This window comes from Myxine glutinosa, chromosome 9, assembly GCF_964187855.1.
Source record: "Myxine glutinosa chromosome 9, kmMyxGlut1.1, whole genome shotgun sequence".
Classification (NCBI taxonomy): domain Eukaryota; kingdom Metazoa; phylum Chordata; class Myxini; order Myxiniformes; family Myxinidae; genus Myxine; species Myxine glutinosa.
Window position 1 is genome coordinate 130,416,527 of NC_136269.1, and position 22,977 is coordinate 130,439,503.

Consider the following 22,977-nt stretch of genomic DNA (forward strand, 5'->3'; position numbering starts at 1 on the left):
AAATGGTATAGGACGATTGAAGAATTGTGCGATGCATTCGTGGCCTCTTTGGCACAGGTGACTCCACATGATGTCTGAGATGACTCGGTGACGAATTCAGTGGTGTAAGGAGAATGAAAGAGCACAGCCCAACACAATAACTGATGAATTATTGTAAGTACTTGCACAATAAAACCTGTATATTAAGAGTTTATGAATGAATGCTTTACTTTGTCAATCGTATACAGCACAAGGCTGAGATAGTATAAATGGCTAAAGGCGCGACTGTGTCGCTGATGTAAAACAGATATTTGTAATCTGTCCATGGTGCTGGCGATAGCTCGCCTACTTTTAGCGAAGGACACCATGGGATCTTTAGCGTCCACCAACTAATGCTGGCAGACGAGACCACCCATTTAACATCCATCTGATGGACAGCACACACATCGATGGATCTCCGTGCCTGTGAAACACCGAGATGACAGTTTAAAGCTGGGTCGGGGTCCATGGACTCTCAGGCCACCCTGTACAATGGCACACTGAATGATCGAAGGTTGCTTTGCTGTTTGTTAAAATCAAGTTCAGAACATCTATGGACACTCAGTTGGATATTTATCAATGAAAAGCCGAAAACCTGTTGTGCTGTCGTTTAGTTCCTCCATGAGCTCATTTCTATACAATATACATTGATAATCTGATGATATTTATTGGCAGAAAGGACACCAAATGAACAAAACTGACTATTACATTACCAGGATTGAACTGTGCAGTTGCATTTTTCCAAAAAACAATTACACAAAACACTTCCTTCCGAAGAAAAACAAAAAAAAACATTGTATTGCTGAACCGGAACTGACGCACAGCTGAGTTCCAAGAATGGAGACATCGATCAAAGGTACAGACCCTCGGGAGTACCCTCTTGTTTGCGGTACAGCACATTCTCCTTGGACTGCTTGAAATCCTCATTAGTAACCTTCATGCGGCGTTCCCTGAGGGCCATCAGACCAGCCTCGGTACAGATCGCCTGCCAGACACATGCACAGAAAACGTAAACACGAGTCAGCGGAGATGTGTAAAGGGATGGGGAGGAGGAACACGAGGTGAGGGAGAGGAAGGGTTTTGGTTTCAATATTTTCTCTTCCATTGCCATATGGATCACAAGTATATTTTTATGTCTCCGCTGACGAAGTTGACAGGCATTATGTTTTCAGGTTGTCCATCCAGCTGTCCGTCCGTCCGTCCGTCCGTCCATCCGTCCATCCGTCCGTCCGTCCATGATAGGTTTTTGTTAACGCGTCAACTTCAGAACAGCTGAAGGGATCTTAGTCAAACTTGGTGCAGGTATGTATAATGAGGTAAAGATGAACTGATTAGATTTTGGGGTCACAAGGTCAAAGACCAAAGGTCAGAAGCCATGTTGGGTAAAAATCCTGTTACCACGATAACTTGTGAACCAGTCATGGGATTCTGACAAAATTTGGTACAATTATGTATAACTAGGGCATTGCCCGTACGTGGGTGCCCGTTCCTTGCCAAAAAAAAAAAAAAACGCTACCCGTACGCTCTACCCCGCCCGTACGCCCGTAAACAAAAAAAACAACGCTCTTCGCTTCCGCCCTTCGCTCTGACTGAATTGGGAGAAATAATGCGCATAAGAAATCGAATTACGTACCGTAATGGCGGTCAGCTCGTAACGCGCTCAGCTCCGCTCGTCTCACATCGGCCACGCCTACGCAACAAAGCGTTCTGTGATTGGCTGCCGGAAGTGAAGTCTTCACTGTCCGGAAGTTCGCAAATCGCAGTTACGATGAATCGTTTTAATTTAATCGCAGTTTGAATTCGTTTTAAAACATAGTTTAACGGCAACATAGTTTTCCAACGTGAAATAAATGAATACGCTGTCAAATGTGCCGTCCGAGGCAGAGTCTGATCGCCACGTTCGGCACACGTGATAGCTCGCTGCTCTCTGATTGGTTGAAGCGTTTTTTGGACATAGCTCGGTAAGTACTTGTCCGATTAATTTAAAACCTTGAAAAGGCACATCCTCGGGTCCCCAGCAATATACCTGGCAAGTTTCAAGTATATCGGACCGGTAGTTGTCGAGAAACAGCGGTCAAACACACAGACACACAGACACACAGAGATTACTGGAATTATAGATAGATGAGGTAAGGATGAACGGATTATATTTTGGGGTCAAGAGGTCAAAAGTCAAGGGTCAAGGTCTGTAATAGGTCTATAACTTGAGAACGGATAAAGGGATCTCATTCAAATTTGGTACAGATATGTAGAATGAGGTAAAGATTAACCGATTAGATTTTGGGGTCCCGAGGTGAAAATCCAAAGGTCAGAGGTCATGTCAGGTAAAAATGTGATAACTTGAGAACAGCTGAATGGATTTAAATCAAACTTGCTACAAGTATTATAATAATGTAATAATGTAGGTGGGGGCATATCGGTCGACGTCGAAGAGTGTTGTTCTTGTTTGTTATTTATTCCAAATGTATCGATTTTTTCTTTCCTGCCAAAACTTGGTCTTACAAAAAAAAAAAGTTAGCGATTCCACCTGCACGAGTTTACATTTTATTCACGTTAATTTGTGTCAATATTAACCATTCATTGATTATTTAGTCTTTTTGTTACCGCAGATATTCTCCCATCGGTGTACTCCCCTCTCCCAACCCCAGCAATTTCCCTGAGACACTTGCCTTTATGTCTGCTCCAGAAAGGTCATCTTTGGACATGATAAGGTCTTCAAGGTTGACACCTGCTGCCAGGGTCATGCGGCTCGTGTGAATCAGAAATATGCGCCGCTTTGTTTTCTCATCCGGCATTGGGAACTCTATCTTACGGTCAATGCGTCCTGTTCACCAAACACGTTCACACAACACCGGGCGTTCATTATTCAGACCTAATGAACTTGTATCGGTATCAACAGTAACAGAGGCAAGTAAAATGGCAGCTCTTTAAGGCTCCAGGGAATAGATGCAATATTGTAATGTCTCCACAGCAGTTTCTACATCTGATCTGATTTTCATTCATATAGCCTCGTAGGGCTGCTATGGGTGCTGGGGGCCGTGTAACCCCCAGTTAATGTGGTGAATCCTACACCTGACTCATATGGGAAGTATGGTGATTTGTTTGGAGATTGCACAAAGGATTACTTCTTTGTAAAATACACCATGATTTTCACGTTTGCAAATGAGTACTTGAGCAGACAGGATGGTCAGTTGAACATGCCCGACCATGAATGACAACACATTCACCCACAATGGCACTTCGCTCAAATGCAATTATGATTGGAGTGGAACTGAGACGGCTCAGAAAAGTGAGCATGCTCTCGATCGATCCCGGCGTGTTCAGCTGTTTTCACCTGAACACAAAACCTTGATGACCACAGAAGCTTTTATGCTCCCTCCCGGGGTGACTCGATGCAAACTGTGGCCCCAGCCTGGTTCTCACCTGGACGGATGAGCGCTGGATCCAACGTCTCAATACGGTTAGTTGCCATAATAACTTTAACGTCACCACGCGAATCAAATCCATCCAGTTGATTCAGGAGCTCCAGCATAGTGCGCTGGATTTCCCTTTCACCGCCTGAGTTTGATTCATATCTGTGAATCGGAATAAACAACAAATGGAAAATTCAATAAATCAATGGATTACAAAAAAAATTTCAGATCCTGAACAACATGGGATATGAATGTTAACGATAATCTTAATGGTGGTGGCAGCTCACCTGGTTCTTGCCATTTTTCACACCATCAATTTGCTCCAGAAAGGATTGTTAATCCACAATTTTAATATTTACTTTATATTTGAGTAAAAGAAACGGGCTAATTATCTCCACCACCGAAGGTGGACAGAGGTTATGTTTTCACCACTCTGTTTTTCTGTCCATCTGTGAGCAGGACATCTGAAAAAGTTGTGGGTGGATTTGGATGAAATCTGGTGACCAGGTTGAGTTTGTGACAAAGACAAAATGATTTGATTTTGGTGAAGATCTGGGTACGAGAGTTATTAAATTTTAAAAGTGATTCTTCACCATTGAGAGATGAGGCCAAAAAAAGACATATAGGGTGCCCCTGGTTAACGTAGTCTCGTTATAACATCTATACTAGTTCGATACCATGGATTCACAGCACGAAGAGATTATTTACCTATAACTCGCTATTACATTTTTTTTTTTTTTTTTTAAACTCGCTATTACATTGTCGGTTATAGAAATGTCATGGAAAGTCTTTGGTGCTACTATGAAATTTATAAAGAAAAGAAGGGGCAGAAGCAGCAAGCAGTCGACCATTGATGTTTGCTTTCAGGAGGGAGGGAAACGGTCATCTCAAGAGCCAATCGAAGCCTTCACGTCACAGCAAGGGGGAGAACCCTCTGGATCTAAATAAGTTTATTTTACATTTATTTGAATGAAATGAATGAATGAATGATCGTTTTAAGGCCATTTTCCCCGCTAGAGCGGGGGTTAGCCTTGCGGGCCCCATGACAATCATGGTTCCCTGTTTGAGGCAAAATTTTTATGGCCGGATGCCCTTCCTGACGCCAACCCTTGGTCACGCTCTTCAATGCACAGGGATACGGTGTACCTATTCTAAACCGGGGTACACACCGGCAAGCTGGTACTCAATTTGCCGACCTCGGAAGGATGACAGGCTGAGTCAACCCCCCTGGCGTTAATTCAGCGATCGACCAGGATTCGAACCCAGGATCCTAGGATCCCAAGCCGGCACCCTAACCGCTAAGCCAACACAGTACTGTATTACAATGTACAATACAGAATATATATTATATAAACAATGAAAAGTGTGAGTGTGTGAATTTACTTAAATGTGATGCATTTAATATGGGCAAAGGAACCAAATACCCCTCTCCCTCCACCCCTCCCCCCCCCCCCACCCTCCATATTATAGTAAAAGGGCAAAAATAATTCGACCTTCCCACCACAACAACCCAACTATTCCAATTCCAATTGATTTGGAGCATTGCTCTATCTAAAATCCGATTTAGAGCATTGCTCGTCAAGCTTGGGAACGAACACCATATGGATCCTGCCATTTTTTTGATAACTAGGCATGTCGACCCAGTGCTTCGATGACGGCTTTAATCAAAAGACAGCAAGTTGCACTTCACAGACATGTTGCATATCTATCTGTGAATCTCAATGAGGATGTAAAATGAAGAGAAACACGAGGAAAAAGGAAAAAATAATTTCCATGACCCGTAGGAACCCTGTTAAAACTTCGGGCTCTGCTTCTTCTTCTTCCATCCCAGAAAGCAGATCTTTCATAACAGGAATTTTTACGATTAGATGGGCAGGAAATTTTGTTCCAAGTAAATTGATTATTAGCTTTCAAAACAGTACCATTTTTATTCCACAACATGAACCCTTTAGAATAAAATGTGGCAAACGGACACACACACACGCCCGGACACAAACGGACACACACACGTTTCTTTATCTGAATTGCAGTTCTTTATCTTTTCTTTCTTTATCTGAATTGCAGTTCTTTATCTTTTCTTTCTTTATATGAAACAACAGTCTCACCATAAAGGAGAGGTAATGCCTCAAACTTCTCTATCAAATAGCTGGCCTCTCCCTTACCTTCTCCCCATCCCCCACATTCTCGTGCGCGCCCTTGACTTTTACCATTTCCACAATTCATATCCCACATAAAACCCCCTTTCACCGAAAGTTGAGGGTTTTACCTTTTCGTGCCAATGGCATCAATTTCATCAATGAAGACAATAGAAGGTGCATGCTCCTCAGCGACTCGAAAGAGTTCACGCACTAACTTAGGTCCGTCACCCAAGTACTTCTGGATTAGTTCCGATCCCACGACGCGCAAGAACGTGGCAGAAGTCTGGTTGGCCACTGCTTTGGCAAGCAGTGTTTTCCCTGTAAGAGATTACAATAAATAATTAAATCACGCTGCGCTCACAAACCACACGATATTTTGGTTGAATACATTTTCATGGCGCAATTAACAGTGGACTGAATGATGAACAGAGCAAACAGTGTAACTTGAATGGATCAGGTTAAATACTGTCGTGGCCAAAAATATTGGCACCCTTGTACTTTTTTCAAATAACGCACCATTTCATCCAGAAAATTGTTGAAATTAAAACATAATCATAAGACTTTAAACAAACAAAAAAATACCTATTTTCAGGGAACCCCGTCCCCCCTCCTCCCCCCCCAACCCCATATACCTCCTAAGACCCCAATTTTTCTAATGCCTTGAACAAACATTGGTACATCATGGGTGATTCAGGTTGTGGTGAAGTTTCATCGAAATTGCGTGTGTAGTTTCTGAGAAGAAAGCAAATACCTATTTTGAGGGGTCAAACCTGGACCCACTTTGACGCCCCGTAGGCCACCTTAGACTTTGATTTTCTTAGTGCCGTGAACAAACTGCTGTACATCACGGGTAGTGAAGGTCGTGGTCATGTTTCATCGAAATAGTTTGTGTAGTTTCAGAGGAAAAGGCAAATTCCTATTTTGTGGGGGGGGGGGGGGGGGGGGGGGGGGGGGGCAAACCTGGATACGCTTTGACTGCGGTAAATCCCCTTAGACCACCACTTTTTGTTAATGTTGTGAACAAACTTGACTTACAACACAACAAATGTAATTTGTGCCAAATTTGGTCACAATCTCATCAGTGGTTTCGGAGAAGACGTTTCAAGTGTTTAAGGACTGCCAGACGGACAACGCGCCATCGCATAAGCTCCCCTGAACTTCGTTCCAGGTGAGCTAATCACTCATTCAACCAGTTTGAATAGAGAAAAGGAGTCATTCTGCTGTTTTGTGTCACTGTGTGTACCGCAAAGAGCATGGAGAAAAGAAAGAAAACCAGAGAATTGTCTGAGGAGGTCAGACACAAGATTGTAGCCAAGCATGGACAATCCCAAGGCTACAGGTCCAACTCCAGAGACCTTGATGTTCCTGTGTCCACCGTACGCAATGTTATCAAGAAGTTTAAGGCCCATGGCACTGTAGCCAACCTCCCTGATGTGGCCGCACGAGAAAACTTGAACGAAGATTACAGCGAACGATTGTTCGAATGGTGGAGAAATCACCTCGATCAACTCCCAAACAGATTCAAGCTGACATTCAAACACAAGGTACGACAGTTTCAACTCGCACCATCCATCACCAACTCAATAAAACCCTGTTCTATGGTAGGAGACCCAGGAGGACCCCACTGCTGAGAGACACATAAGAAAGCCCGACTGGAGTTTTCCAAAACACAACTGAACAAGCCAAAATCCTTGTGGGAGAATGTCCTGTGGACAGATGAGACCAAATTAGAGCTTTTATGGCAAAGCACATCATCTCTATGTTTACAGAAAACAAAATGAAGCCTTCAAAGAAAAGAACACCTTCCCTACAGTCAAACATGGAGGAGGTTCAGTGATGTTTTGGGGTTGCTGTGCTGCCTCTGGCACTGGGTGCCTTGAATGTGTGCATGGCATCATGAAATCAGGAGATTACCAAGGCATTTTGGAGCGCAATGTTCAACCCAGTGTCAGAAAGCTGGGTCTCCGTCGAATGTCATGGGTCTTGCAGCAGGACAATGACACAAACACACTTCAAAAACACCCAGGAATGGTTCAAGACAAAATGCTGGACTGTTCTGAAGTGGCTGGCAATGAGTCCAGATCTAAATCCCATGGAATATCTGTGGGGAGATCTGAAAACAGCAGTTGGGAGAAGGCACCCTTCAAATCTGGCAGAACCTTAGCAGTTTGCACAAGAAGAGGGGGCCAAATTTCCAGTGGAGAGGTGAAGGAAGCTCATTCATGGCTATAGGAAGCGCTTGACTGCAGTTATTAGTCCCCTACCGGTGTACACCAGAGGGGACTATAGGTTTGCACGCCATCCGTCAGTCTGTCAGTCCGTCACGCAAAGAACAGTTTTCCGGACTTTTTTTCTAAACGCTTAATGCTAATGATTTCAAACTTGGCACATGGTTTCCTCATGATAAGTTACAGATCAGTTCGAACTTCACGACGTTTCGATCATTTTTGACAAAGTTATGGCACTTTGAACTTTGGGAATTCTGATAATTCTGATGATCCTTAACTCAGTGCCATTTAAAGTTTTAATTTCCTTTAAAAACCAATTTCTCTGCAATAATTGGACTGATTGAGATCAAATTTTCACCATAGGAGTGACTCGGTCTGTAGAATATTTTAATGGTAATTATGACGTCACAGGTCACGTGGTTCGGCCACCATATTGTTTTTTGTAAAAACACGAAAACCCCTTTTTCTCTGCAACGGCTGAACAGATCGAGGCCAAACTTTGCAGGCAGAATCGCAAACCCATGACGAACAAAAAAGTCAGTGAGCATGACGTCATGCGTCACATGGTTTCAGAGTTATGACGTTTTAAAGCATGAACCTTTAAAACCGAGCCCCTCCCTCATTTTTGATCCAATCGAGGGGAAACTTCACAGATCTGTTCAGCATGTCAGTCTACTAAAATGTCCTTTTGGAATTTGCGATAGGGCACGTGGTTTGGCAGATATCGTTAATTAAACGAAAGTATAAAAAAAAAATGGATATCTTGTTTATTCTAGAGTTCTCCTCAAGCCGCACCGGGGCGCCCTCAGCCTCGTCTCGCAAACGTCAAAAGCCCGACACAGCGCGCGCTTTCGGGAGGGGCGGAGCCAAGCCGAGCAACATATATATGTACACATCGATCATTGATCGTGAACCGGAAAATATAATAAATAACTGATATTTAGCGACTTGAAAGGTTCTTTATCAACAACATATTGATGGTGCTTCTGCTGACCTGTCCACAAGGTGTATAAATCGAAGTCCCGAGTGTGAATCACAGGTGAGCCCGTCCTGAGGTAATTAACGATTGGGAACGATTCAGAATCTGTGGGTGAATAACCCTTGGTAATTTCCCCAACAGTTTTCCGGACGACAGACTGCCGGTAGGGGACATGTATTGGAGAGCAATACTCAGAATGATTGTTTATTCTAGAGTTCTCCTCAAGCCGCACCGCGCCCTCAACGTCGTCTCGCGAACGTCAACAGCGCGACACAGCGCGTGCTTTCGGGAGGGGCGGAGCCAAGCCAAGGAACATATATATATATACACATCGATCATTGATCGTGAACTGGAAAATATAATAAATTACTGATATTTAGCGACTCGAAAGGTTCTTTATCAACAACTTATTTTCTCGTGCTTCTGCTGACCTGTCTGCAAGGTGTATAAATCGAAGTCCCGAGTGCGAATCACAGGTGAGCCCGTCCTGAGGTAATTAGCGATTGGGAACGATTCAGAACCTATGGATAAATAACCCTTGGAAAATTCCCCAACAGTTTTCCGGACGACAGACTGCCGGTAGGGGACATGTATTGCAGCACAATACTCAGAATGCTTGTTTTGTCTAAAGTCTGTGCTACCAAATATTAAGTCTAGTTTGTCAATAATTTTGACAGTCATTTCTTTTTATTTTCTGATTTAAAATGATATATTAAGTTCTGAATCAAAAACAAAGGTTCTGTAATATTAACAGTGAAACAAAGAATTGTGGAGACCAAATACGTTTGTCCATTTCAAGTTATTTTTAGAGAAAATTGTGAGTTATTTGAAAAAAGTGCATGCGTGCCAATATTTTTGGCCGCGACTGTATATGGAATTTTTATTTACTTATGAGCTCTTCAAATATGCAATTAAAAATATTACACAAGATTGTTTATTACTCAGTGGTATGCGTGAAAGACGGTGTTGGGCTAGCGGCTAGGGTGCCAGCTTAGGATCCTAGGATCCTGGGTTCGAATCCCGGTCGATCGCTGAATTAACGCCAGGGGGGTTGACTCAGCCTGTCATCCTTCCGAGGTCGGCTAATTGAGTACCAGTTCACTGGTAATTCCCTGTTTGTCGTAAAAAGGCGACAAAAAGGGTTGGCGGCAGGAAGGGCATCCGGCCGTAAAACATTGCTTCAAAAAGGGGACCAACAAAAACAACAACAACCACGGTGCCCGAAAAAGGCCAACCCCCGCTTTGCGGGGAAAAATGGCCTCTAAAGTTTTTTTTGTTTTTTTTTCTTCGTGAAAGACAGGGCAGTAGTGTATACAAAATGAGGTTAATGCTTTTAAAAGGATTGTGGAAATGTGTAAGACTGGTACCGGAACAAAGTCCAAAAGTCTCATCCATGTGTCCACTTCCAACATTACCCAGCGACATGAGAACATCGTTCTCCTTCTCCCCAACTTGAGATCCCGTTTATTTTACAAGTTTCCACACACCCTCTCTCTTGCATCTCCCTGGCACAGTCGCGCACTGTGAATCCACAACTATAATTCATGGACTGGTGTTTGTTTGTCGTGCTACTCTTCCTACAGTTATGGGCTGATTACATCCAGACTTGCTACGTAGGATCAGCATGACCCCAAAAGGTGCATAGGGGTGTTTTTTTTGTTTTTTTTATCTTTGCCATTGGTCTTGGGGGGGGGGGGGGGGCAGTGATTAGGGAGGACGATGCAAATTCGCTATGTAAATGTGTATCATGTAGCACCACTCGAGGTGGGAGAAGTTATTACAATACCGCACAGTATTCTTGTCCCCATATTTTCAAGTGGTGAGGTTTTTAGCTCATAGTCAGGCTCACTATGTTAACAAATATAATTTCTTTCAAAATTTTGGGATTAGCAAACCTGTACATTTTTGGAATCTTCAGAGCATGGAGAATCTGAAAATCAATGTTGGCATTTGCACAGACACCTGCATGGCCGCCATTTTGGATTTTGAAAATGGCCACCATAAAATACATATTTTGCACGATCTCGGCTTCTAGTCAACCTAGAGACTTAATTAAATATGCTAATCCTATGTTTTCTGGGTCAAGGAATCCAATAAAGGCCTCAAAATAGTGCTCAGGATTATAGAAAAGCAACAAACAAATGTAATTGAAAACCATTGTCTTTATATTTGTGATATAACTGTATTACATAATACATGATATTGCAAGTCCTTTGAAGTTATAGGTTGTTATAGGAAGTTATAGGTAGTATCAGATTGAACTATAAGTCCTATACACAGGATCTACGAGGTCTATACCATTCAGGAATATGCTTTTACAGATCTTCATCACTGTCCTGAGTGTCATTTTCGCAAAGGTGTCTATGCAAATGTAAACATTAATTTTTGGATTCCTCATGCTCTGAATATTCCAAAAATGTATAGTTTTGCTAATCTACCAAAATTTTGAACGAAAAAACATCGTGAACCTGACTATCACCTGGAACGAAGTTCAGGGGAGCTTATGCGATCCAGGTTTGCCCCCCCCCCCCCCCCAAATAGGAATTTGCTTTTTCTCTGAAACTACGCACACAATTTCGATGAAACTTGACCACAACCTTCACCACCCATGCTGTACCAAAGTTTGTTCACGGCCTTAAAAAAAATTGGGGTCTGAGGAGGTAGACTGGGTTGGGAGAGAGGGAGGAGGGGGTTGCCCCCAAAATATGTATTTTTTGTTTGTTTAAAGTCTTATGGTTGTACTAGTATGATTCTGCATGCTGCCCTGTCTTCCAGCAACCATTGAAATTGTTTTAAAATACCCTAGGCGGTACAGTATACTGTTTATTCTACCAGATGAGCATCAGGGGTATTGCCCCTATGCTTTAAATTATGCAGCGAGAGGTATTTTGAATTACACATTTGAATAAGGATAACACGACCGTCTGTCCACTCCCACAGGGAGCGGGTGCCTCTCGTAGCTTGATATATGCCCCAACATTAGTTGGGGATGCGTTCCTGAAAAATGCCGCAAATGTCGACTTCACGAATTTAGGGGCAATATTTCAATGGGAAAATGAGGGATCAGTTCCTGGCGATTCGTGATTCATAAGGGAAATTTTTTATATTTTACGAAGATGAATGCACATCATTAGTTTCATTAAAGGTGCTTACAAATAAAAAGAATACTGTAAACCTTTCCAAAAGGTTAGCTCACTCTTTTGGCACGAGTGTCAAGTTACTTTATCGAAAAAGAACCGTTTTTTTTTTTTCTTCGATGTTGTGTGATTCCCAAGACGCTTCTTGATACTGGAAATAGTTTCTGTTTCATCCGCTTCGAGTTTAAGATTGAAGGACGATGCAGTATTCTGTACTATCTTACAAAGATAGATATAGAGTTTAAATTACATACCGTAATTTTAAATGTCCTGGCATCACAGTCCTCGTGTTCAAATTTCATTTTATTTTAGATCCAAAATGAAAGTTCATTTTTCCTTACCATGAACTAGCCTCGCTGATCCACGCAACAAATGTACCATGGATATCTTGCACTGATCAGCGAGGCTGATTCATGGTACGTCAGGTAAAAATGAGCTTCATTTTGGATCTAAAATAAAATAAATTCGAACACAAGGACTGTGATGCCAGGACATTTAAAATTACGGTATGCAATTTAAACTCAAAGTCTATTTTCGTAAGATGTTACAGCATACCGTACCATCCTTCAAGCTAAAACAGCAACTCTTTTTGGATTTATATAAGTTTAGATAAACGAGTTTCATTTTAATATACAAACGAGTAAATATAAGCAAGTTTATATAAAATCCGGTGGTTAAAATGAAAACGATGATTCTTCTGATCCTCAATGCTACCTCGCCAAGTTATGGAGTTCGATATATATACCTCTCTCCATCCTAAGGGGCGAGTGCACACAAACAAGTAGCCATTCGACCTCACAGAAAGCAAGGAAAGCGAGAGCAACAAAATCAATTTGTAGATTTATGGGCAAAATCAATTTAATGAAGATTAACAGTTCTATTTTTCAAACTTTTGAATCCAAAAGACATTTCTCTCTGTGACAAATGGGAAGGATTGCAGTATATTCCATGAGTACCAGCTTCCCCGACCAACCTGTTCCAGGTGCACCATACAGGATAACGCCCTTGGGAGGCTTGATCCCCATCTCCTCGTAGTACTCAGGATGGGTAAGTGGCAACTCCACAGACTCCTGCACAAACACCACGGAGACTGTGATCTATGCAAATGGTGTGTCTCTCCCTTACACTGAGGAAGGGCATCCGGCCATAAAAACATTGCCTCAAACAGGGAACCATGATTGTCATGGGGCCCGCAAGGCTAACCCCCGCTCTAGCGGGGAAAATGGCCTTAAAACGATCATTCATATATTTTTCTCCTTTACACTGACACAATAGAAAACTGCAATGACCTTCTCTACAATCAATGTTCAACATCAATTTCAATGCAAATTTTTAATTTTTCAAAAATGAGACGACCGCTCAGAGCACAGTAGTACTCATGCTCATTGGCATGCTCAAGGCACCTGTTCCTTTAAGAGTACTTGCTATAACACAGAGTCAGCATGTAGTAGGGGGATTAACATGGTTACGGTTAAACAGTAAGCTGGATGTAGACCGAGAGCATCCGAACCATTAAAACAATACGAAACTTGCTTGCAATAGTGAGATATCTCACCATGGCAATGGCAGCACAATGACGGTGCGTCTGGCTGTCCTGCAGCATGATCCGATGATAGGTGCGTAACACGCCGCCATTTTGTTTTCCATTCAATGAGAGGTTTCCCTTTTAATCAGCTAATGATGGAGCGCCATTTGGCCAATAGCTTGGTTTAGCACGTTTGCTCAGTCTGGCATTCATGGATCATGTGACAATGGCTCAGTAAGGCCGATTTGATTCTGCAGCATTCTGAGCACGGATTTCTGGGCAGCCTTTATACTCACGTGCCTTTGGCGGAGCAACAAAATGAAACAAATTTGGCATTTAAAAAAAAAAAAAAACCCCAATTAGATTCAATATTGTTGATGAAAACTATCCATGATACAAGTGAGAGCTGCTGAGCTGGAAATGATAAATATCCAAACAACAGAGCAGTGAAGTTCACTGCCAAAGGCTCCATTTGGTTTGCGGAGTGGGCAACACCCTCTCTTTTTGATCGATAAAGCTCCCTGTACAATGTTTGAGTAGTGTATGGACAATTCAGGCCACAGTCTTTCAGGGAACCGAGAGCAAGTCGTTTTTGAGATCCGGCTGGTGAAGATGCTCACGCACCAAGTTGGCTATCCTGCTCCTAGTCGATAGACAGCATGACAAATCTGTGGGGTTCATTAAAGTAGAGCAGTCGTGTGTAAAAGTGTCACATTCTAAATTATTTGGACTGCATCCCCCCCCTGCAGTATCAATTTTGGTCCCACAAAACCTTTCTTAATTAAAATTTGTATATGCAATCAACATTGGGGGGGGGGGGGGGGGGGGGGGTTGGGGGGTTGGGGGGTGGGAAGCGGGGAGGGGAGGACAAACGAAGTATGTAATTATTTTTTGGATTTCATGCTCTGTTTTATGCCCTTGGGGTGGGGACAGTCACAGGGATGAAAATGGCGAAATAAATTTCAAGTCAAAATTTGATATTCAGTCATTCATGATGGATCCTGGTGTTGGTGTAGCGGCTAGGGTGACAGCTTAGGATCCCAGGATCCTAGGTTCGAATCCCGGTCGATCGCTGAATTAACGCCAGGGGGGTTGACTCAGCCTGTCATCCTTCTGAGGTCGGCTAATTGAGTACCAGTTCACTGGTAATTCCCTGTGTGTCGTAAAAAGGCGACAAACAGGGTTGGCGGCAGGAAGGGCATCCGGCCGTAAAACATTGCTTCAAAAAGGGGACCAACAAAAACAACAACAACCACGGTGCCCGAAAAAGGCCAACCCCCGCTTTGCGGGGTAAAATGGCCTCTAAAGGTTTTTTTTTTTTTAGTCATTCATGATGGAACGTTTAAACCATCTACTATAAATTTTACTATAATTCACCAAATGTCCGTCCGTCCATTCCCAGGTACCGCAAAAACAGCTGAACCGATCGCAACAAAATTTTGGGTGGGTAATCCTGGAACCCCCTGGAGTAAAATAGGCGATATTGTTTTTCCAATTTCAGCTTTGGCCTCCAGCATTTTCAGGTTTGGACTCCCGCCTAATGTTATTGTCCCGGGTACCGCAAAAACGGCTGCACCGATCGCAACGATACACCTCCATACCCGTGGGATTCCCTCGGGTGACCCCACTAGTCTTTCAAATTTGCTTTCAGTGGCATCCATGGGGATTTGCGATGGCGCTCCACTCCAGCTTAATTTAATTTGCCGCATTCCAGGTGTTAGAAGTGCATTTTACCAGATCATTTGGAGCCATGAGAGAAGCGTTTTAGCCCCAACGGCACATCCGCACGAGAGGGTGCTTGGATAGTTCCACAAGAATCCCTCTATCGAGGATAATAGGGTTTTCACAACGGTGGTGCAATGTAAATACACCAAAGGGCAGTGGATTAAAGCAGCGAGTATTGGGAATAGAAGGGGACTGTAATATAATGAGAGGGGCTCACTGCAGCCCACAGCTCCTTTTCACAGAACGACATGAAACTCAAACCTTGATTTCTTGTATCTGTGCATCCAGCCCACCAACATCAGCATAAGACTCTTGTGGCGCTTTCTCCAGTTTCATCACAGTGACCAATGGGTCTGTGTCGTCACTTAGCACACCGACCACAGCGTGCACCTGCCGTTCAGGAACATCGCAGCCACAGTGTGCACCTTCTGCAAACTTTGTTTCAAGCCTCACTCTGACAAAACAAAACCAATTTGATGACACGTGGGGGTGAGTTTACCTTGTGATTAAGCAGCACGGAGCAGCCTGGCTCGAGCAGATCCTTGTCGACAAAGGACAGGATGCTCACGTAATGCTCGGAGCCCACGGAGGTGGACACAATGGCATGGTTGTCATCAATTATCTCTTCCAGTGTCCCCACGGACATGGGCGAGCCTCGTAGATCATCCACCTTTGAGCGCTCCTCCTGTCAGATGTGGACACAGTGTTGGTCACATGACGGAGTGGACCGCACCATTAAAAGATTGCCAAACCGCTTTGCTGCCATCATAACGATGATCTTATGTTACAGACCGAAACAATCTTTTCAAATTTTCCATCTTTTGTAATTTTCCATCCATATGACCTCCTGTTAATGACACACATTTTAAAAGGCTCCTGCTATTGGCAATTTTGCACTCTGTAAGCAACAACCCACCAATGGCACTCACACACACATCAACTCTCATTCAACTAGGCAAGCGGTTCAAGGGATGTCCAAACAGACCTCGTGCTTTTCTTCTTGGGGTTTAAGTCTCTCCTGGTTCCTGATGAATTCCTCCTCCATCAACAGGTAATCCTTAATCCTCTCCATCTTCAAGAGCTTAAGTCGACAGTAAGTGTGTGGAGTCACTGGGAGAAAGTTCGCTCAACGGTCAACAACCCTTGCACCTCCTCAAACACCATGAGTGTGAATTATTTATTCTCACAAAAGTTACAGCTGCATCGTTAATCCATTGCATGACCAACTCGAGATGCGTTTCACCAACTCGAGATGCGACAACATGACGCTTCAGGTTTAAATGGGTTAAGGGTTGAGGATGGTGTTTGTGTGGGTTGGGAAGAAGAAACGTTTGTTTTTGTTCTCAGGAAACCTATACTTTACCCATTGGCAGCTTGTTCGCAGCATCGGGGCCCTTAACCTTCTTCTTCTTCTTTCCGACACGTGTAGGTACGGGAGGTTCATACTTTTTCTTCTTTTCCTGAAGAACAGTTCGCTTGTCAGAAGGAAATGAACTCAATATCAAGTCAGCAACCTGAACTCACGGAAGCAAAATAGAATTGCGCATACTTAGGGTCTCGACAGATCACGTTACGGTCTCTCAATGGAGAATAAAATGCCGTCATCAAGGACCCTCGATACAATCCGAAAACGTAACGTTTCGAAATAATAAAAAGTCACGTTCTTTAGTCACACGGCTACAGGTACGCAATTCGTGTGCACAAGAGGAAGTTAAAGATATCCGGAGAATGCTTAACTCGTACCTTGTCATCCTTCTTTGAACCTCCAGCACCGGAACCTCCCGACTGGCTCTGCCCCTAAAAAACAGTGAACCATTGGTGTTTATATTGTCCGCAAGGAGGAAAGGGGTCGAGGTTAAATGCACAAGTCAGAAACATAGTTTGAAAAAGCCTAATGAATAATAAAAAAACAAAGGTGAAATATTTATTTTTGCTCGTCAAGCTTGTGCCACATCCTGGTCCTCACATTCCCACAATCACAAACCTCAGCAATGCTGAGAGATCCTGCAAAAGCCAATTGTATAAAAATTATGTGTACAAGGTAATGGAAAAAGAAAAAGAAATAAATATATATATATATCCACTGTGGCCGCTCGCTTGTAGCAACAGGAAATAAACACCTCTCAGTCTCATCCACGGATATCTCTCGTATTTCCTATGTTGTATTTCCGTGAGTCCGATTTGCATCCAGAAATGTGGTTATGGTTGACCATTTTGAAATTGCCACTCTTTTGTCTAAATGCTGAAAATTATATTGAAAAGATTATGTGAATTACAGATTTTGGGCAACATCTGGTTAAAAGTGCCCGTGAGCAGAACTGAGTCACATGTTTACGCGCATGTGCGAGAGAGTGGCCTCGTCAAGATTAATACGTCATTTCAAAAGTCACGAATTGATCAATCCGATGAAACCATCCTTAAACTAGGACATCACTCGGTAGAGAGCATACCTCCACCAGGCTGAACCGTTTACGCTTTGTATCCCATTGATAGGCCTCATCTGGATTCGGACCTGAACCAAAATCGAATTAGCTTGTTCTTGTCACCAAACCAACTCTTCCACCATGTTTTGTCATAACTCGTCCATAACTTTTGTCATAACTCGTCCATAACTTTTGTCATAACTCGTCCATAACGTTTTGAAATATCTTGCTATATGTCAGTTTTAGCCTAATCACACAATGGTGAAGAATCACTTAAATAATTATCCGATCCGGATTACAATCTTCATCAAAATTGAATCAATTCTTCCTCATGACACAACCTACGTGTCCACCAAGTTTCGTCCGAATATGTTCGCAACTTTTTGAGATATCGTAGCATTTTTAGCCTCATCTCTCAATGGCGAAGAATGACTTTTAAAATACTCAGATTCTGATCTGGATCTTCACCAAGATCGAGATCTGGATCTTCACCAACATCTAAATCAGGATATTCACCAAGATCTAGAGCTGGATATTCACCAAGATCTAGATCTGGATTTTCACCAAGATCTAGATCTGGATCTTCACCAATATCTAGATCATCACCAAGATCTAGACATGGATCTTCACCAAGATCTAGATCTGGATCATCACCAAGATCTAGATATGGATCTTCACCAAGATCTAGAGCTGGATATTCACCAAGATCTAGATCTGGATTTTCACCAAGATCTAGATCTGGATCTTCACCAAGATCTAGATCTGGATCTTCACCAAGATCTAGATCTGGATCTTCACCAAGATCTAATCATTTAGTCCGTGTCACAGATCCAACCTCGCCACCAAATATTGGCGGAATCCGTCCACAACCTTTTCAGATATCCTATTCACAGACAAACGGACAAACAGACAAAGGTGAAAACACAACCTCCATCCACCTTCGGTGGCACAGGTAACACACAACCACAGGTGATTGTGGAGATTTCCATCATAAGAGGGTTCTGTGCTCGCACGTGTATGGACTGTAAATGACTTTTCCTTCATTCTTCCACCACGACAGGTAACTCCCACCCTTCATTGCATTGGGTTCTTCCTGAACATTTCCCAGTTTTCTTCTCTCTCGAGTTTCCCTCAGGCTCATGGGTCCCTTTTCTACCAACCACGTTTTGATTCCCCCCGCCAACACCATAAGCTCCTCTACAAACCCTGAGAGGATCATCTTTTACTCAAACCATCGTGAGGCGCCAAAGGTAACTAAAGGGCTGACTCACGCTGCGGCCTTGTCCGATTCGTGACTGAATAAAAATCTCATTCACTCTCCACAACTACGTGCAGCATTCTCCCTGGAGGCCATCGGCAGTTAAAAGTCTTGTTTTATTAATCAAACGGACTCCAGTGGGCCAAATAAAGACCTCCAAACCATTGGAACAACTCACCATCGCGGCGTTTCCTCAACCTTTCTGTGCTGAATGACGTCACAGCCAAATCAACTTTTAATATTCACGACCAATGCTCATGTCATGTCAGCATTATAACACACTTTATAGTGCAATTATTTTTCATTTAATTCAAATTTAATTAGTCGCAAATGCAAATAGTGAGGGAACGATACAGAGAAGATAAACTCAGCCAATCGCGTAGAAGGAGAATGCCAGCCACGCTTGGCTTTTCCGTAACTATACACCTCAATAAATGAATGAAAAAGTAAATTTTTTGAGAATATTGGATATTATTTATTATTATTCAGATAAAAACATGGAATTTTTCCTTCCACCAGCCATTCGATTCAGTTCAAATAAAATGGTGCATCTCACCCTTTCCGCACTCGCATTAAACATGTGAATTTGGTGCAGAAGATATCGGCGAAAGCGGCACGAGAGGTAAGTGGTAAACAACGACTAATGCAAAAAGAACGGTGAAGTGGGTGTGATGGATGATGGATCTTGCATTATTCTGGAGACCTTCAACATGGCGCGCTTCTTGGACAAGGTACAAACTGACGGACGATCTGTTCGTATCACACGCTGGGAAATCTTCATGGGTCTTTCAGGTTTCTTCACATTTTCTTCAAACAAATTACCAAATGCACAAATTAAATTTAAACGAAGAATACTTTGTACCAAGGACTCATAAAAAATAATTAAAATGGTTTTATCGACATGAAACTCTTGAGGTTTCCTTTAAAAGTACAATCTTTGGTCAATGGGCAACACTCGGGAATTCAGACCATCGGCCCACACTTGGGAATTCAGACCATCGGCCCACACTTGGGAATTCGGGCAACACTCGGGAATTCAGACCATCGGCCCACACTTGGGAATTCGGGCAACACTCGGGAATTCAGACCATCGGCCCACACTTGGTAATTCGGGCAACACTTGGGAATTCAGACCATCGGCCCACACTTGGGAATTCGGGCAACACTTGGGAATTCAGACCATCGGCCCACACTTGGGAATTCGGGCAACACTTGGGAATTCAGACCATCGGCCCACACTTGGGAATTCGGACAACACTTGGGAATTCGGGCAACACTCGGGAATTCAGACCATCGGCCCACACTTGGGAATTCGGGCAACACTTGGGAATTCGGGCAACACTCGGGAATTCAGACCATCGGCCCACACTTGGGAATTCGGGCAACACTTGGGAATTCGGGCAACACTCGGGAATTCAGACCATCGGCCCACACTTGGGAATTCGGGCAACACTTGGGAATTCAGACCATTGGCCCACACTTGGGAATTCGGGCAACACTTGGGAATTCAGACCATCGGCCCACACTTGGGAATTCGGGCAACACTTGGGAATTCAGACCATCGGCCCACACTTGGGAATTCGGACAACACTTGGGAATTCGGGCAACACTCGGGAATTCAGACCATCGGCCCACACTTGGGAATTCGGGCAACACTTGGGAATTCAGACCATCGGCCCACACTTGGGAATTCGGACAACACTTGGGAATTCGGGCAACACTCGGGAATTCAGACCATCGGCCAACACTCGGGAATTCAGACCATCGGCCCACACTTGGGAATTCGGGCAACACTCGGGAATTCGGCCAACACTCGGGAATTCAGACCATCGGCCCACACTTGGGAATTCGGGCAACACTTGGGAATTCGGGCAACACTCGGGAATTCAGACCATCGGCCAACACTCGGGAATTCAGACCATCGGCCAACACTCGGGAATTCAGACCATCGGCCCACACTTGGGAATTCGGGCAACACTCGGGAATTCGGCCAACACTCGGGAATTCAGACCATCAGCCCACACTTGGGAATTCGGGCAACACTTGGGAATTCGGGCAACACTTGGGAATCCAGACCATTGGCCCACACTTGGGAATTCGGCCAACACTCGGGAATTCAGACCATCGGCCCACACTTGGGAATTCGGGCAACACTCGGGAATTCGGCCAACACTCGGGAATTCAGACCATCGGCCCATACTTGGGAATTCGGGCAACACTCGAGAATTCAGACCATCGGCCCACACTTGGGAATTCGGACAACACTTGGGAATTCGGGCAACACTCGGGAATTCAGACCATCGGCCCACACTTGGGAATTCGGGCAACACTTGGGAATTCAGACCATCGGCCCACACTTGGGAATTCAGACCATCGGCCCACACTTGGTAATTCGGGCAACACTTGGGAATTCAGACCATTGGCCCACACTTGTGAATTCGGGCAACACTCGGGAATTCGAAGTATATTCGGGAATTCAGACCTTTGGCCACACTTGGTAATTCGGGCAACACTTGGGAATTCAGACCATTGGCCCACACTTGTGAATTCAGGCAACACTCGGGAATTCGAAGTATATTCGGGAATTCAGACCTTTGGCCACACTTGGTAATTCGGGCAACACTTGGGAATTCGGCCCACACTTGTGAATTCGGGCAACACGACGTGATTCGGACTACACTTGGGAATTCGGCCTATCTTCGGCAATTCAGACCATTGGCCCACACTTGGTAATTCGGGCAACACTTGGGAATTCAGACCATTGGCCGACACTTGGGAATTCGGCCCACTTGTGAATTCAGGCAACACGACGTGATTCGGACTACACTTGGGAATTCGGCCAACACTCGGGAATTCGGCCTATATTCGGGAATTCAGACCATTGGCCCACACTTGGTAATTCGGGCAACACTTGGGAATTCAGACCATTGGCCGACACTTGGGAATTCGGGCAACACTCGGAAATTCGGCCTATATTCGGGATTTCAGACCATTGGCCCACACTTGGTAATTCGGGCAACACTTGGGAATTCAGACCATTGGCCCACACTTGGTAATTCGGGCAACACTCGGGAATTCGGCCTATATTCGGGAATTCAGACCATTGGCCCACACTTGGTAATCGAGCAACATTAGGTAATCCGGCCAACACTTGGGAATTTGGCGGTGTATGTTTGCCCTCCTTCAACTCACCCCAAAATATTTTTTTTGGGAGTCGATGCTCTGGGAAATGACTGATGTGACCCATCCATCTAAGTTGAGCAAATGTAATTAATGGTTCAACACGGTAGCCCAGCTCTCCTTTGGAATGTGGTATTAGGGACTCAGTCTTGCCCTTTGCTTCCCAGAAGCTGCCGCAGGTGTCTCAATTGCATGCTTGTGAGTTTCTTTATGTTGCTCCTGTAAGAATCATAGCTTCCACCAAGTACAGAAGCACGATCATCACCACGGGCTCAGACAACCCTAACGGCGATTACGTTTGTTTACACTAACCTCACGTGGTTTCTCAAACACACCGCTCAAGCTTCGCACACCACATTTTGAGCATTTAATTTTTAATGCCAAGCAAAGCCACCATAGCTTAATGTTTCTGGGACGAGATTTGGGGTGGTGGAGGAGTAAGGAAGGGACGAGAGGAGCAGCAGGAGAGGCAAAATCATATATGAATCTTGGATAAGTCATACAAAAGATGAAATATGTTACGTGCTATTTTCTCGCTTCATGCTCGGCACTTAAAAGGATAGAGCACAAAAACGAAATCAGGAAAAATCTTATCCATTGAAATCTCCACGCATGGCTGGCGGACTTCCTCTCTGGTCATAGACAACGTGTGGCCCTGAATGGGTTTCTCTCATCTCCTCTTCCTGTTCAGGCTGGAGTTCCCCAAGGTAGTGTTCTGGGCCCTGTGCTTTTTCTGGTCTTCATCAATGATCTCTCCGACTCTCTTGAAAATCCTCTCTATCTCTTTGCTGATGACCACTCTCTGCCGCTCCATTCCTCATCCCTCAGATCGGCAGTCTGCAGCCTCCTCACTCTACAGACTGGGCAAACAAGTGGAACACGTCTTTCCATCCTGACAAATCTCACACTCTTACAATGTCTCTCCGAAAAGACCGACTGGACAACCCTCTCAT

The 22,977-nt window shown here is 44.0% G+C and overlaps 1 protein-coding gene across 1 annotated transcript; it reads right to left on the reverse strand.

Annotated features, from left to right (window-relative positions):
* Nucleotides 1–665: 665 nt before the first annotated feature.
* On the reverse strand, nucleotides 666–19,134 carry PSMC1 (proteasome 26S subunit, ATPase 1). The gene is made up of 11 exons (XM_068128167.2): nucleotides 19,023–19,134; nucleotides 16,907–16,960; nucleotides 16,527–16,623; nucleotides 16,149–16,273; nucleotides 15,663–15,848; nucleotides 15,425–15,553; nucleotides 12,887–12,983; nucleotides 5,698–5,887; nucleotides 3,442–3,593; nucleotides 2,688–2,842; nucleotides 666–1,003 (listed from the first exon to the last, which is right to left on the reverse strand). Exons 1-11 carry the CDS (start codon nucleotides 19,023–19,025, stop codon nucleotides 869–871), a joined length of 1,323 nt encoding a protein of 440 aa, XP_067984268.1. The 5' UTR covers nucleotides 19,026–19,134; the 3' UTR covers nucleotides 666–868.
* Nucleotides 19,135–22,977: the final 3,843 nt, after the last annotated feature.

What these genes read in the sequence shown, in the direction of transcription:
- PSMC1 (XM_068128167.2), bottom strand. An exon ending in CACAGATACAAGAAATCAAG is followed by an intron (nt 12,984 to 15,424) that starts GTTTGAGTTTCA and finishes GTGTTTGTGCAG; the next exon opens with GAGTCTGTGGAGTTGCCACT. An exon ending in TCCAGCGCTCATCCGTCCAG is followed by an intron (nt 2,843 to 3,441) that starts GTGAGAACCAGG and finishes TTTGGTGAACAG; the next exon opens with GACGCATTGACCGTAAGATA.